This window comes from Akebia trifoliata, chromosome 1 (genome assembly GCF_017979445.1).
Source record: "Akebia trifoliata isolate Shusen 1 chromosome 1, ASM1797944v1, whole genome shotgun sequence".
In the NCBI taxonomy this organism is placed as follows: Eukaryota; Viridiplantae; Streptophyta; class Magnoliopsida; order Ranunculales; family Lardizabalaceae; genus Akebia; species Akebia trifoliata.
In genome coordinates this window covers 18,683,778-18,700,153 of record NC_141375.1, presented here as the reverse complement: position 1 = coordinate 18,700,153, position 16,376 = coordinate 18,683,778, and the positions used below count along the sequence as shown (strand labels likewise).

At 33.8% G+C, this 16,376-nt stretch overlaps 1 protein-coding gene across 1 annotated transcript; it reads left to right on the top strand.

Moving 5' to 3' along the window:
• The first annotated feature begins 13,386 nt into the window (after positions 1-13,386).
• LOC147410826 (uncharacterized) lies at positions 13,387-14,007 on the top strand. Its single transcript, XM_086427180.1, has one exon. The coding sequence runs from the start codon at positions 13,387-13,389 to the stop codon at positions 14,005-14,007; it is 621 nt and encodes a 206-aa protein (XP_086283306.1).
• The last annotated feature ends 2,369 nt before the right edge of the window (positions 14,008-16,376 follow it).

Below are 16,376 nucleotides of genomic sequence, written 5' to 3'. Positions count from 1 at the left end.
AATTATTATTTTGGAAAAATTACTTAAAGGACCCCAGTTAGAGGAATTTATTTATAAATAGCCCCTCAGTTTTGGGCAGTAGGTTGATAGTACATTTAGTATATAAAAAAAAATTTATTTCTTAATGATCCCTCATTATTGGCAAACTCATCGTTTTTTATTTAGCGTTGAATTCACCTATTTATATTATCAAGTTCAACAATTTTTATTTATTGTAAAGTTAACAATTTTTATTGTCGAACTCTCTACTTTTTTTTTATTGTCAAACTTGATGACAAAAAGTGGTGAACTCGACACTGGTAAAACCCACATGCTTTCGAGTTTTTCTGAGTAAAATACATGGAAAGATCAACTAAAAACTTGAGATAATGACCTTTTTTTTTATGATTTCAAGCCAAAAGAGCCATTCTTGATCGATTTTCATCAAAAAATGAAGAAAAAACCTTCGTTTTTTACATACATTTTCAAAATGTTTGAAAAAAGCCCTTGAAAATGACTTCTTCTTCCTTCTTAAATCCTTTTCGATGAAATGGAGTCTCCAAAACTCAGTTGAAATGCCAAAATTCCAATTTTTTGGATGAAAACGATGAGTTCAAAAGGTTAGGGCATTCAATCATGAGAAATGTGGAAAATTGGGTTTAGGGATTGATTAGAAATAAAAGTTTTACTTAATGGACTATTAAGAGGAACTTTAAAACTTAGGAACTAATTAAAAAGAACTCCCTCAGCCAAGGTCCTTTAAGTGATTTTTCCTATTATTTTTCAAAGGTTATATAAACTCACAATTTATTTAAGGTTGGACAATTTTGCGGAAGCACTATAGATTTTGATGAAAATTAGAGATACACTTGTACACGTGCACGATTACACCCAAGTGTTGCACAGTACAATTGGCCAATTCATAATCATATCTAAAATAAGACATCCCTTTGGCCACTAATAGATGCCCAAGCAAGTAGAGAAGAGCATTGGGGAGAATGGAAGACATTGGAAGAATTTCAAAAGAAAAATGAGAAAAAATATTGCTCTAATCACTTCAAGGATAGAGCAATCACTCTGATCAATAGAGTGATCAAAGCGAACAATTTAATGATTTTTTTTTTTGTAATTTCTTGTACTTAGATCTCCCCTGTGAGCCTATAAATAAGAAAGGATCATAAGGAAAAAAACTTTTGTAAGGAAAAACTATGTCAAATTTATTTCAAGAACACTTTGAGCATTCGATTATATCTCTTCGTCATTCTTCGTCCTTGTTTACTTTTTACTCCAATTCTACTTTCTAGCAAAAATTAGAATTAAAATCATGAAAAAATCACTCACAGGTTCATCTTGAACTTTAGAGGAAATAACCAAGGAAACAAGGAGAAGAATTCAACCATTGCCTCTCTCTCTTTTGTCCCTCGATTTGTTGCTAGATGATCCCGAATAGAAAAAAAGGAAGCAATACCCCACAACTCTAATGATCTCCACACCATGGATGGATGGATATCAAAAAAAAGAAAATGAATTGGTGTTTTAATTGAGATCCTCGATTGTGATTTTTGGATTCTTTCCATTTGTTCATTTTTCACTTATCCATTTCACTTATTTAGGTCCCATTTCCTTGGCTTCCCTTCCGTTTTATTGCATTTTCTTTCTTTTTCTTTTTTTCTGCAAAATTTTGTTCTTCCCTAGTTCCTATACCCCTATTTAGCATGTTAAGTTCTTATTTTTGTTGGTTTTTTTTTTGTATTTTCTTCCCTTTTTGTTTTTGTTTTTTTTTGTTTTTATAGCTTTAATGGTTATTCCTTAATTTTCTATTATTTTTTGAGTTGTCTAGTTGATTCCACTCGCTAGTTTATGTTTATATTCACACATTATCGAATTCAGTTACAAAGAAAACATGTGAAAGTGTTCTCAATCCATAGATGCAGATCCATTTTTTATTTTTTGGGAGTCGCCACCTAGTTTTACGATCAAGGAACCAAAACATGACTTAAAACGGATAAAACGTACTGAACTACAAAAAAATGGGTCTCGGGATCATGTTACAGGATTGGAAGGTGTTAAGCACCAATCCCGCCCGACGAATTATGGTCTTTACTTTTCTCAAAAATTTTACATAAAAAAGAAAAAATTGCATAAAAATAAAAATATTACCTTCTTTACCTGGGTGATTACAACGGTTGATTCCCTCAGAAACTGGTAGAGAGCGTTCCTAATGTGAATATTTCCATTTTTTTCTCTGTTACTAGATTTGCTTTCGATATCTGAGATGATATTTTTTTCTCCTAGATCTGAATATTTTTTTAGTTTTACGAGGTGTTTTAAGAATTTCTGAGTATTTTTTAGGTGAAAAAAATAAGATTTGGGTGTTAAATATGGATTTGGGGCTTCAGATTTTGGGTTTGGGAAAAAATTTTGGATTCTCTTTCCTAAGGTTTCTCGACTTGAGAATTTAGGTGATCGAGGTTCCTTTCTAAAGAGCTTTTAGGAGATTAGGATTTGGGATTAGGTAACTTAGAGATAAGATTAAGTTGCTTCAATTAAAGATTACTTAGGGTTTTGAATTTTAAATTTTGAATTTTGACTTATGTAAAATGATAATTTTTAAATTTTTTGAGAACCCACCAATGAAGGGTTCTATATTAAATTATATTTTTAATTCTTTGCGACCCCCGGTAGAGGTTTCTTTATTAAATATTATATGGGATCCACTTAAGTAAATGGTCACCACTTAAAATTTGACCTATGGGCTTAATTAATTAATTTTATTTGTTCAATAATTTTAATTTGATTTATTAAAATTTCATTTTATGTTAATTAATATTTTAATTATTAGTTTCAAATTTTTTATTTTTAAGATTTGAAAAATTGTTGTTTTGCCCTTAAAGAGGGCTTTTGCATTAAGAGATTGATTTTTGACGCTTTAGAATGTTTTGAAATCAATTTTTCATAAGGATTTTAATGAGAATATTGTCTTTTGTAACTTATGGGTTTTCGACGTGAAATGATTATGGACCCTATAAGGGTTGTTTTCGTAATTTTGTCGAATTTTATGAAAATTAATGAAACATTTTATTTGATTTTATTTTGTTATTTTATGTGTTTGAAAGAGTTTTCATAAATGTAATGTAGGCTCGAAGGATGTTTTGATGTTAGGGGTATTTTCGTAATTTGGTTATTTTTGATAATTTTTCTCATAAAGCTTTTTTTGTCCCAAGAATGATGATTTCTAGGTTTTGGGTCATATTTTCTTAGCGTAGTGTAGTTTCTAAAGTTTGCTTGTTTGAAATATCTCATCTGAATTTTGGAAACATATTTAGTAATAACAAAAAACATTAAAATATTTACCCATCATTGGGAACCGTTGCAATCGGGTTGACGAGTTGATCAATTACGCAAGTGAAAAAATAGGGTGTCTAGAGTTGCCCATCTTTGATAGAGGGTTGAAGCAAACTGGATCTACTTTGGTAGATGGTGAGATATCCGAATGCTAAAGCTAGTAACAATTCATTTTATAGCCTGATTTAATAACTTGTTAGGACATTCGGATCTTTGAGAGTAAAATACTCTCCAAACTAAAAGTTTGTCAGGTCTTCGAGCCTGAATTCTCACTGACAATGTCAGATCCTTGAATTTTGAAAAATTCTCCCTGACTAATGTAAATGCAATGAATATGTGTGCAATGGTGTGATGCCTACAGAGTATTTTATCGGATCATTGAGAATAAACTCTCATCGATTAAAAAAAATGTCAGGTCCCAGAGATCTTTTCTCACTAATAATAATGATTCAAATTGAAATGCACCTATTGAAAACGCCATCGATCCACGTGTTAGGATCCATTTTTTGGCATTTTGGGAATCGCCACTTATTTTAACGGTCTAGGAACTGAAACATGACTCAAAACAGATAAAAAAATACTAATCTACAAAAAGAATATGTCCGGGAATCATGTTACGGGATTGGAAGGTGTCAAGCACCAATCCCTCCCTGCAAATGCCGGTCTCTACTTTCTCAAAAATTTACATTGCAAAAATAACAACATAAAATTAAAATAAAAGCAATACCTTTTTTTTACTTGGGTGATTAAGATGGTTGATTACCTCAGAACTGGTGGAGAACGTTCTTCGTGTGAGTCTTCCTACTTTTGTCTCTGTCCCTAAATTCGATTTCGATTTTCGAGATGAGGTATTATTCTCCTAGATCTGAATATTTTCTAGATTTTCTAGATGTTTTCTAGGTATTTTTTGAGGATTTCTAAGAGTTTTTTGAGTAAAAATGGGGTTTGGGTGTTAGGCAAGGACGTGGGGCTTCAGATTTAGGGTTTTGGGAAGACTTAGGAAAATTTTGGCCTCTCTTTCCTAGGGTTTTTCTTAACTTGGGAATTTAGGTTGTGGATGTTCTTTTTTATAGAGCTTTTTGGAGAAGTTCATATTTAATTAGGTTTTTTCAAGATAAAATTAAGTTGTTTAATCATGATTTTAATTCTTATGTACAATGAAGATTTTTTAAGTTTTTGGAGAACCCCCTAATTATATTTTTAATTCTGTGGGACCCTAGATAGAGGGGCTTTTATAAATATCATGTGGGCTTGATTGATTGATTTTATTTGTTCAAATTATTTATTTAATTTATTAAGATTTCACTTTATGTTAATTAATGTTTTAATTATTAATTTCAAAATTTTAAATTTTTAGGATTGAAAAATTACTATTTTACCCTCAAAGATGACTTTTGAGTTGAGAGGTTATTTTTTGACGTTTTGAAATATTTTGAAATTAGTTTTTTAAAAGGAATTCAATGAGAATATCGATTTCTATTACTTATGGGTTTTTGGCATGAAATGATTGTGTGCTCTATAAGGGCATTTTCGTAATTTTATCAAATTTTGTGAAAATTGACGAAACGGTTTATTTGATTTTAATTTATTATTTTATGTGTTCGAAAGGATTTTTCTAAGCATAATGTAAGCTCTATGGATGTTTTGATGTCAGGGGTATTTTGATAATTTGGTCATTTTTAGTGATTTTTCTCATAAAGCTGCTTTTTATCTGAAAAATGATGATTTCTACGTTTTTGGTCATATTTTCCTAGCGTAGCGTGATTTTTAAAGTTTTGCTAGCTTATGATTCATCATCTGAATTTCCAAAATATATCGAGAAACAAATAAAAAACATTGGAATATTCATCCATCATTGGGAACTATCGCAATCGGGTTGACAAGTTTATTTAATCAGGCGTATGCATAAATGGGGTGTCTACAGATGCCCCTCTTTGACAGAGGGTTGAAGCAAACAAAATAACAAATCTAGCGTGGTAGATAGTGCGATATCCAAATGTCAAAGCTAGTGACAATTCATTTTACAACCTGATTTAGCAATTCATCAGGGCGTTCAGATCTTTGAGGGTGAAACTCTCCCTGAACCAAAAGTTGTCAGGTCCTCGAATACGAGCTCTCACTGACAGCATCAAATCCTTGAAGAAAATTCTCTCTGACTAATGCAAATGGAACAAATGTGTACGTGTGTGCAATTATGTAATGATGATTTTGAAAATAGGCTTCCATTCATGATGAGAGGATGATGAACTTCAAGAGTAAGTTCGAGCAAAATCTGAGAAAAATCTCGATAGGGTCTAAGCAAAATCTGAGAAAACTCAGCGGGTCTGAGCAAAATCCAAGAAAAATCTTGACAGGGTCTGAGCAAAATTGGACAAAACTCGGTGGGTCTAAGCAAAATCTGAGAAAACTCGACGAGGTCTGAGTAAAATCTGAGAAAACTCAGCGGGGTTTGAGCAAAATTCTAAAAAATACGGGGTCTGAGCAAAATCGGAGAAAACTCAACAGGTCTGAGCAAAATTTAAGAAAAATCTTGCCGAGGTGAATCTAAGAAAGAATAAATAAATTTGGGAAATAATGAATGAATCTGGGAAGAAAGAATGCCCTATCTATTATTCTGGGTGAAAGGGTAATGAGCTATTCTTTAAACAAAACCAAATATGAGATCATAAACGCTTCTATTTGAACCTCAAGGTTTTTCAAAAAATTTATGAGTTTTAAACCTGAATTTTTAACGTCCTTTGAACCTCAGGGGTTTTCAAAATGTTGTTATCAAGAGGGAAACTTTAAATTCAGGGTTCCCATTATCCTTTAAGATTAACATTGATCAAATTTGAGAACAAAATGCCCCTAGTTTGACAAGAAACATTGCATTGAAGATAATTGAACACGGCTCGAAAAAACAAATGCCCCTAATGTAAAGGGGAAAACTACATGTTTATAGAAAAAAGAGAAGTGCCCCTTGTTATGAATGTTTAAAATATTTGATAACCACAAGCGCAATAAAGATTCAACTTTTAATTTTGAATTTTTATATTAAAGATTTTGAATCAGGCTCAAGAGAACAAAGTATTTCCTTTTGAGGTTCATTGTAGAATTTACCCTTCTCCTTCTTGGTTCACTTGAGGAATAAAAAAATTTCAGATCGATCGTAGACAATACTCATAACTTCTGAGTCTTTGCCTGGTTTAAGTTGGGTATTGAAACTTGGCCCTTCGGACTTATAATGTTTTGGCTCAGACCACATTTTTAGCTTTTCAATTCAACAGGGATTTTCTTTTGATTTTTTGTTGCTCTAATTTCTACCTAGATTGCCTTTTCAAGGTTTCAATCTAGCAAGTGTGCTCTAGCTTTTATCTAGATCATTTTTTCAAATTTTTGATCTAGCAAGTTTTCAAATTTTTTTTTTTGCTCTAATTATTGCCAAGGTCGTCCTCTCGGATTTTTAACCTTACGAGATTGCCTTAATTTTTACCTAAGTTGCCCTTTCGGATTGTCAACCTAGTAGATTTTTTTTCTTTACTCTAATTGTTGTTAAGGCCATCCTTTCAAATTTTCAACCTTGTAAGCTTGCTTTAATTTTTGCCAAAGTTACCCTTTCGGATTTTCAACCTAGCAAGTCTCATTTTTCTTTTTCTTCCTTTTTGAACTTCTAGAGTTATTATCTGATCATGTTTTGCTATCTTCTTTGACTTTTTCGTACGGTACTTAAAATTTTTCACACAATACTTAGGAATACTTCCATAGGTGGGTTTAGGACTAGACTTAGAAAGAAATGTAGTTTGAGGCTCAAAAACCCAAATGCCCCTTGTGTGGCATTTTTTTTAACAATTTTCTTTTTCTTTAAATTTTCTTCCCCATTCTGACAATATTTCTCTTTTGAATTTTTTCTTTGTCTCTTTATGGAAGAATATATATTTTTTGAAGTTTTTTTCTATTTTGACGATATATTTTTTATTTTGACATAGTCGGGCCTGAAGTAACTTCTCAAGTTGCCTACGTACTCTAGAATTTTGGGATTAGACTAAAACGTAGTTCAAATTTTTCCCTCCCTTGAGTTAGGTGATCAAGCTTAGAAAGAAAAAATATTTATTTATTTTTTTTTTTTTAAAGACTACAAAGGGCTAAGAAGGAAGACATTGAGATAAGTAATAAGGAAATTAGTTTAACCAAAGATGACATCCTTAAATATAGTACCGTTTGATCTAGTCAAGGTTGGTTGGTTGGTTGGTTCTGGTAGTTCAATTCTATCTTGAAGTTTGACAGTTTTTCCAAGCAGTATTTCCTTAATGAATGAATCTTTCCAATTGGGTTTAAACTTCATTCTATGGTCGATGAGGTGTGCTCAATTTTATTTGAAGTCTGATGGTTAAATCCTGGTAGTGTTTACTTGATGATGAATGAATCTCTTCTAATTGGATTTAGATTTCCTCATATGGTCGAGGAGGGGTGCTTAATTTTCTTTAAAGTTTGATGATTAAATCCTTGACTTGTAAGTGACGAACTTTGACCTTCTTGTCAAATGTGTGAATGACTCTTCTCTGATAAGTTTACACGTGGTACATAACTTCTAGGTTTTTTTTTTTCAATCCGATTTAGTTCTTCGTCCTGATGATGGACCCAGTTTATTTCTAACAATTGACTTTCTATCAAGACCTTAAGATATGAGATTTCCATTTCAACTAATAAGACTGTTTTCATATCATATACTAGAGAGTAGGGAATAGTTTCAATGGAAGACTATATTGAAGTACGATATGCCCACAGTGTGAATGGTAGCTTTTCTAACCAATCCCAGTGCAATTGACACATTTTTATAATGATTATTTTGAGACTCTTTGTAATACCCCGAGTTTTTAACTCCTATCTCAAGGGAACTTGATAATGAAATTTTGAAAAAATTCTAAAAAAAAATTTAGATTAAAGTACTCGAATATTATTATGTTCATTTTTAATGAAAATCGACTTCGTCATTGGATTTAAAAAGGTCGAAATATATACTTTAGCTTGTAAGCAAGTTTGAATTCAAGTTCGGATGAAATAATTATAAAAATTCTCGAATTTCGTGTTGAATGGGACCCAAAACAGTGATATTTTGTTAGAACGAGAATCATGAAAATTTGATGTCACCGTTAGGTCCACAATGAAAAAATATTCAAAATAGAATATTCATTCGCCAATTTTCGAGTCCGAATAGTCAAGATAACTCCGAAACTATAAACAATGGAAAGAAAATTACAAATATACCCTCAGCACTTTCTACTTAAAAGAAAATTAACTTTCTTTTATTCATTTCTCTTCTTCTCCAAAGAACCAAACAACAACCACTCTCAACCCAAGGATTTCGACCTATTCCCATCAAGTTCTAACATGAACTAGGCTGAATTGAACATTGACGAAGAAGGCAAAGTTGGCGGCTACGATGAGAGTTACAACCTCACCATCTTTGTTTGCCCATTCTCGTTCATTGTCCCCATCCTCCATAAAAAATCAGCCGTATAATTCGAGTGAGCTGCTACACATTCCATCCAAAGGTTTCACCAAGTAGGAGCTAGATATACCCTTCATTGTAAAAACGAATGAGAGCGCCGTCGTTGAATGATTTGCAAACCCTCGTCCATTTTGCATCAAACTCAGCCCAACATTGACTTTCTTGTCATCCAACCTTGATTCTCGTGTTAGCTCATATCTTTAGTGTCTACAAATTTCGATAGGGAATTCTCAATTCTTAGTAATAATCATAGATTTTGAAATGTGCATTTAGGTTTTAAGAAAACTTGTTGTTTGTTTTAAATCGTAGAAATCTTTGTTTGATTTGCAATTCATGTTAGAAATAGAGATTTGATGTGTTTTTATCATATTTTAACAATAAAATTTATGGGTGAGTCGAAGGGTTCAAAGAATGGAAGAAAAACCTGAAAAATGGATCGAAAAATCAAAAATCGTGAAATTATTCAGTGCTGTCAGTAGGAGCCGTCGGTGCCACCAACACCTGCCAAAGGCCATTCTGTTGGTCCCACCGACAGAATCAAGATTCTGCCACTGACATAAATCTATCAAAACTGTTTTCTGACTTTGGGGTTGTTCTCCTCATGACTAGTACATGGTTTCCTACCCTTCATTTCATTAAAAACATTTAAGTAAATGTCATTTACTTTAAGTTTTTTAATGAAATTATGATTTTATCTCCCATTTTGGAACAATAGGAATGATTTCAAAATCCAAATTTCAATGGATCAAAATTCAAATTTTGGTTTCAAGAACAAAACGTAAATTTCGACGTTTTTGGCAAATTTTCAAAAGTTAATATCTTTCGCGTTACTTCGAATTAGGTTATAAAAATTATATGGTGTCGAATCTCGTGCTTGAGGCTTTCATTTCTAAAAATCCGTTTTCAATTTTGAGAACTTTGAAATTTTGAGTTTCCGACACTTAGCCAAATTTTAATCAGTTTTTTCTAGTTTTAGAAGTTTGCCTTCGTGTACCTATTGGGATCCTGTTTTAATAAAAATTGGATAATTTTTCAATTAAGTGATTGAAGTGAATTTGAAAACTTAAAAAAGAAAGGTTTTGTTTGTAAAACTTAGAAGTGAAAACATCGAAGAATGGGAAAGGGATGAATCGGTGATGTCTGCATTTTACATTGTATGTTGTGTATAGGTTGGTGAAGGGATATCCAGGTGTAATGAATGGTTGCATATTTATTTAAATTATGTTAGCGCAGAGGCTCTGAGTACTGTTATTCATTTTAGGTCGGGTGGCCACAATTGCATGGTAGGAAACTAGATATCCATTCTCAACTTTGTATTGTAAATTTCTCTTTTATTTTAAAACATATATATATAGCTATTTTGTGAGCTGTTAAAGAATCTATGAATGCCTGAAGGGATAATGCGTCATATCATCCAGAATATTGTACTATCCTAAGATGTACGGTAGGGACCATCAAGCTCATACGTGGTATAGGACGCGTATGAGAGTGGAGTCACAACTAGAATTCGGGTATTTCTTTCTATCTTTACCAGTGAACATGTATTAATATTTATTTTGGGAATCACATGCACGCCTGATAGGCATAGACGAAGATGATTAGTCAGTGATCACTAACAATCTAGTAGTAGTCAAACATTCTGACACATTAAAAAGAGACCTATTGCTTACAGTCACGTCAAATGGCCTGCTTGAGCAGGATAAATGGTCACTGTGTGGTACGGGCGCCGACCAGCCACAAAATCAGGAACTAAAAGCTAGTGGAATGTTGTAACATCATGTCCCAACTGAGAGCGATCCAGTCGTGAATCCCAACTGAAAGCGATCCAGTCGTGAATCCCAACTCTCTAATTCCATTATTTCACCACTGTGTAATATGTATCTGTTGTTCTATTTTGAATCATAAACTGGAAAGTATGTCTATTATTTCAATATTGTCAAATATATTTGCATAAGATAGAAAATGTATAATGAGTATGAATGACTGATGTTATGTGGAATTTTAAACTGTTTAGTTGCTCATCCCTGGTCATATGTACCAGTTAATCGTAGTTTCATTTGTAAAACTTGCATATTTTAAAAGGATTCAGTATGATTACTTAACCACGTTAGGAGAGATTATTAGTAGGAATTGTTTTGTGGACCTACTGAGTAACCATTGTTACTCACCATTTCCTTTCTTTTTTTTTTAGTTGTTGAGTCGGCAGTTGGTGAGGCAAGTGTTGAGCCATCAGTCGAGGAGCATCTGGTTGGTCAGATCAACGGCCAGAATCCACTACTTAGTGAGCATTAGGACTACTTCCCCTAGGAGCCTATTTGTCCCATGAGGTGTATGTAATTTTTGGATTGAGAGCTTAGGCTTTATTAGTGTGAGTTTAAACTTTTGTAATCCTGTATATTATTTTCTTTTGCACAACTCTGATTTACCTCTCTGCCATTCGTAATTTACCATCTTCCGCACTTTGTATACTTTTAGCATATGTTTTATACAGGATTCATTGGATTTTGGTTTATCAGGTTTATGAGTTCTGTAGAACGCTAACATAAACAAAGGGAATCATGTCAAAATTTCGATGTACCGCCCAGTACATTGAGACTTGACCTTAGGATTTGTGTTAAAATTTGGAGGGGCACCACACTCTTATTAGCTGCTTCAACCGTTCCATTAGTCTGAGGATGGTAGGAAGATGATTTGTGATGCTTGAAAGCGCCCTCGATCCGCAGGTTCCGGATCCGTTTTTTGGTATTTGGGAGTCGCCATTTAGTTTACCGAATCATGACTTTAGATAAACAATACTAATCTACGAAAAAAAAACTATGGGTCCGAAGATCACGTTGCAGGATTGGAAGCTGTTAAGTACCATCGGTTCGAAACTAATAATCATGGGTACCCATTGGATTATATCCATCAGTTTCGGGTCCTAGCGGTTTGGTTCTTAAAAGACCCGATTTTAAACAGTTCCACTAAAATGGGATCCAGAACCTGTGTTTTTGGTACCGATTCCAATTCAGTTCTGGATACATGGGTACCCATTGACACCCCTAAGTGGGACCACAGATTCGGACAAGCGACGGATTTAAAATAATTTGAAGAGACCTATTCTTATTGGTTTCATTTCAATTTTTTAGGAAATCAAAACATTGAATCGAAATGACATTTTAAACCTTGATACATAGATTGCTAGCACCTTGTGGATCCTGTACATAATTTTGTGGAAGTTTATAGCAATTGTTCATTTATGGGTTCAATTACTAAATATAGGGAGGACAATATAGATGAACTTCAACTGATTCATAACTATCTTGTTTTATGGTGGGCCGATATTTCCCTTTATTTGGTCTTTCTAGGATGGTCTCTTGAACTTTCTTGATAAAAAAAAATTGGATCATCTGTGTTTTGACATTTTATTGTGGTACATTGTTTCCAGAGATTCTAGCTGGTTCTTTATAATTCACAGAAACAAACGGCACTCTATGCTTAGATTTGAAACTAACAACATGTTGCAAATGGGTACACAATTCAGCAATCCTTGAACTCTTTGGTGTCTAGTGAATCTTCCTTGCTACTTGTTTTTTTAAGGTGTCGGTGTGAAGGCGGGGTTTCAATCCCAAGTCTATTGTATTAGCACATGTAGAGTTTACAACCTCACCAAGGTGGTACCTTCTAACAAAAAATAAAGAGTACCAATCAAGTTCAAATAGTTGTGTAAATGTCTTGTATTATATTGGCTGTATGCTGCGTTGTGGGGGTGAAGGGGGTAGCACCCCCTTCCCAGGGTTCGGGGTGGGGAGCCCCCTGCCCAAATTTTTTTGGGTTACGAAAAGGGTAATTGTGTAATATTTTCTTAATGATTTTCTATTTTGGGGGGTTTCTATTTTTTGGGAGATGGGCACATTTTTCACTACTGACGGTCATTTAAATAGTGATCTCTAGGGCTGTAAAACTTTAAAGACATTAGTGCTTGTTCTTGATCTGATCTGTGGATTTGTGTGATTATTATCCTCTTTGCTGTTTCATTTCTTTCACACAAATTATAGATGAAATCATGGGCTCTTCAGGATTGCTCTTGGTTTAGGAACTCGAAGAGAACTGGATATAACAAATACTTCTAAATTTGGAGGAAAAAAATTGAAAAAAGCAGAAACTATTCGACTGGAGTAAACTTTACAGCAAAATATATTTATTTTGTCTCCTCTTTGAAGATGGTAGCACTGACAGATTTTTATTTTGTATTCAAATTATTGGGAATAGTTTTTTTTTTTTCCTTTGCAGTTCCTTGTTTCTCCAAATCTTGGTTTCTCTTCAAGTTACAGAAAGTTCGTCATGCTTATAGAAATTTGACTTCTGATTGTTGTTAATAGCAATGTTGTAGTATTTGCTTTTTGTTTATCTGTCTTCTGGGATTGACATCTCAGGGGTTTAATTAAGTTTCCTTCTTGTGTTTCCACACTATTGGCAGTCAACTGTACCCTTGTGGGAGAAGAAATTATGCACTTCAGTAGCCTCAAGTCCATGGAGAAAGCTCGTGGAAGCCAAGAAGATGATGTCCTTCTATGAGAATATAGTTCAATGGAATGATTCAGCTGGGGAACAGGCATTCCACAATGCAAAAAAGCCATTTTTGGGCCAAGATCAATGGCCTTCCTTGTGACATAACTTTGCCCGATCCAGATATCTACATTGATGAAATCGATTGGAACTCCAACTTAGATTCTGAGATCTTATTGGACTTGGATAGAGAAGTTGTGGCCCCTAATGAGGGGAGCAAAGATGGGAAGGATTGGTTCCAAGGTGATCCTTTATTATTCTTGAACCAACCAATCAAGTGCACGGGATGGGGCAATGCTGATGAGGATCCAATGAGAACAGCTAACAAGGATTCCAATAATAAAGATAATCCTTGGGAATGTGGCAGAGTTACGGATAATGGAGCTGTGAAGGACACAAAATGGGAAAATTTTGGTGGTGATTCGGGGGGTCGAAGGTGGTGGGAGCAAGGTATTGATGAGTTGGAGAATTTTGAACCTAGAAGAACAAGTGGAGGTAGGGGAACATGGGAAGGAAACTATGTGAAGAGAGAGGGAAATAGTCGGTACATGTCGAGGTATAAGACCTCAAGGTTTCAAGGTGATGATCATCGAACAGATCGTGGGTGGAATGGCAGAGGAAGGAAGAGAGTGAATTTTGTTTATTGAGCTCCCCGTTGATGGATAATAATCATTTTGATTCATGGATGTGGTACTCAGTCCAGCCAACTAGCGAGTATGAATCCGATGAAGTGGGTAGTCCATGGAATTAAGAGAAGCTTGTAATCGATTGCCATTGATTCTATTCCTTGTTGTATAAGACCAAGTTTTGTTGTGTGTGTAGTTTGCTCGGGAAGAGTTTGCTTAGGCACAGGTACGATGTAAATCTGGAGTGTGTTTTGCAAACAAGGAATGATAAATATTTTTATATCACAGTGATTATTGAATTTATTTTTTCTATGTGCTTTTGTCTTGTTTAATTCTTTTCAGCTTGTTTTTGATATTGTTATATTTATTGGTTGCATTGGGCATTTGATTTTTACAAGGAAATGAATTCTTGTCAAGGAGGACATCCTTTTTGGAGTATTCTTTTAGAATGATTATCATAGAGGGCATTGTCATTTTCTCTTATAGAGGGAACAACACACTCACATATTTCTTCCCTTTTATTAAGAGTATTTATCTTTGAAATTATCAAGTTAATTTGAAGTTACTGCTAATGATTTTTTCAGCTAATTAGGATTTCACATCCAATGAGAGATTATACTCCTTCCTATTTCTTTTAGGACTTTCGTATCCTCCAACCACAGATTCTGTAATTATTTGGCAGGAGTTCCATTCGATTAACTCAGATAAGAAAATTTTCCGGAGATTATAAAAATGATGTTTGCAGTGATTGGAGGGGAAGAAGGGACTGCACATGCCTCGATGATTAGTTAGGTTCTGTAAGAGGGCTTGAAAACCTCAATTAAAAAAAAGATGATTTTGGTTTTTTACCAAAATTTTTTATCTTCAACCTCGTAAAATTCTATCAAGTAATTTTTTTAGGGTTAATGAGTAAAGGGGGAGGGGACTGCATGTGCTGAGAGCTTGTATACACCTCGGTTAAAAAAAATGATATTTTCAGCTTTCTTACCTTGTTATGAGGATCAATGGGTGAAAATATTATCATATTCGAATCCCTTATTCGGAGAATTTTTATAAATTTTTTTAAAATTTGGAGAATTTTGTTGACCATGCCTCCAACTATGCTCGACATAAGGCTGGCCTTATTTTATGGCTGCAATACCAAATACTATGTCTCAGCACAAAAACACAAGAAAAAGGTCATGTATCATTTCCAATTTTAGTTGATTTCAGTTTTTAATTATAGGAGAATTATTTCATTCAATCCAAATCTAATACTATATCAGATTATAGACAAGAATTGGATCCTAAAATCAGAAACAAATGCCAGGATGTTGTAGTGTTTTAGGTTGGCAACAGGTTTAAAAATCAACCATCCCCTTCTGTGAATCCTAATCAGACGTCAATAGCAAGAAGATTATTAACCATAATGGTAAGAGAAAATTTCTGGAAGTAACTTTGAACACTAATTTTTAAGAGGTTATAAATTTAAATCTATGGCGCAGATCATTTGATTGTGAAGTTGTCTATCTCTGAATGAGATTTATTGGCCTCAATTAGTGTGCATAATTCATTTATCTTTCTAATTTTCATTTGACCATACTGCCTTCAACTCCACATTTTATGATTTAAATACTTGCTATCTAAACACCAAAAAATAAAAATAGAGAGAGAGGGAGAGAGATTTTGTAACTGAACATCTACTAATCCATCTTCTAATAATATATATAAATAATTTTAAACTATTTGACTCATCCAAGAACAGATGTCATGGATTAGTCACCTAATGAATATGTTGTTCCCCAATGGATTATGGATGATTATGTGGAATATGATACAAATTATCAATATTAAAGATTATACTTTGTAATTTTTAAATTACAATTTTAATAAAGTCCGCGGAGTGGAGCAGACTTTAAATGAAAAAGAAACATCATCCAACTCGGACACAAACCCAATGATGTCCCTACTAGATCTTAGGTGACAAGGAATAGACTCTCTACAATTCAAACTTTGAACTACCACTTGGGAATCAGAAGCCACTCTAATGTTCATGGAACCAAACTTACTGCCAACATTACGCTCCCTTTGAGCAACCTGCATGAGTTAACTAAAACATCTTCACTAGAGTCTAAAATCATGATCTTGAGGCAATCAAGAACGGCATAAGTGCTAGAGTCCCAAATCACAGACCCTTGCTTTGCACATTTTTCGGCTTCTCAAATATGAATTGGACTTCAATTGCCCAAAAGGAGAAGAAATTCCTACTGAATACCAAATCCACCACCTTGGGGGATTCAAAGAAGAGATCCAAAGCCGAACATCCTCCACAACCACATAGAAAAAGACTAAGGGAGGTGAGAAACTAAGGAACTTTTCTTAGCTTCATCAAATAAATCCTTCACTCCAAA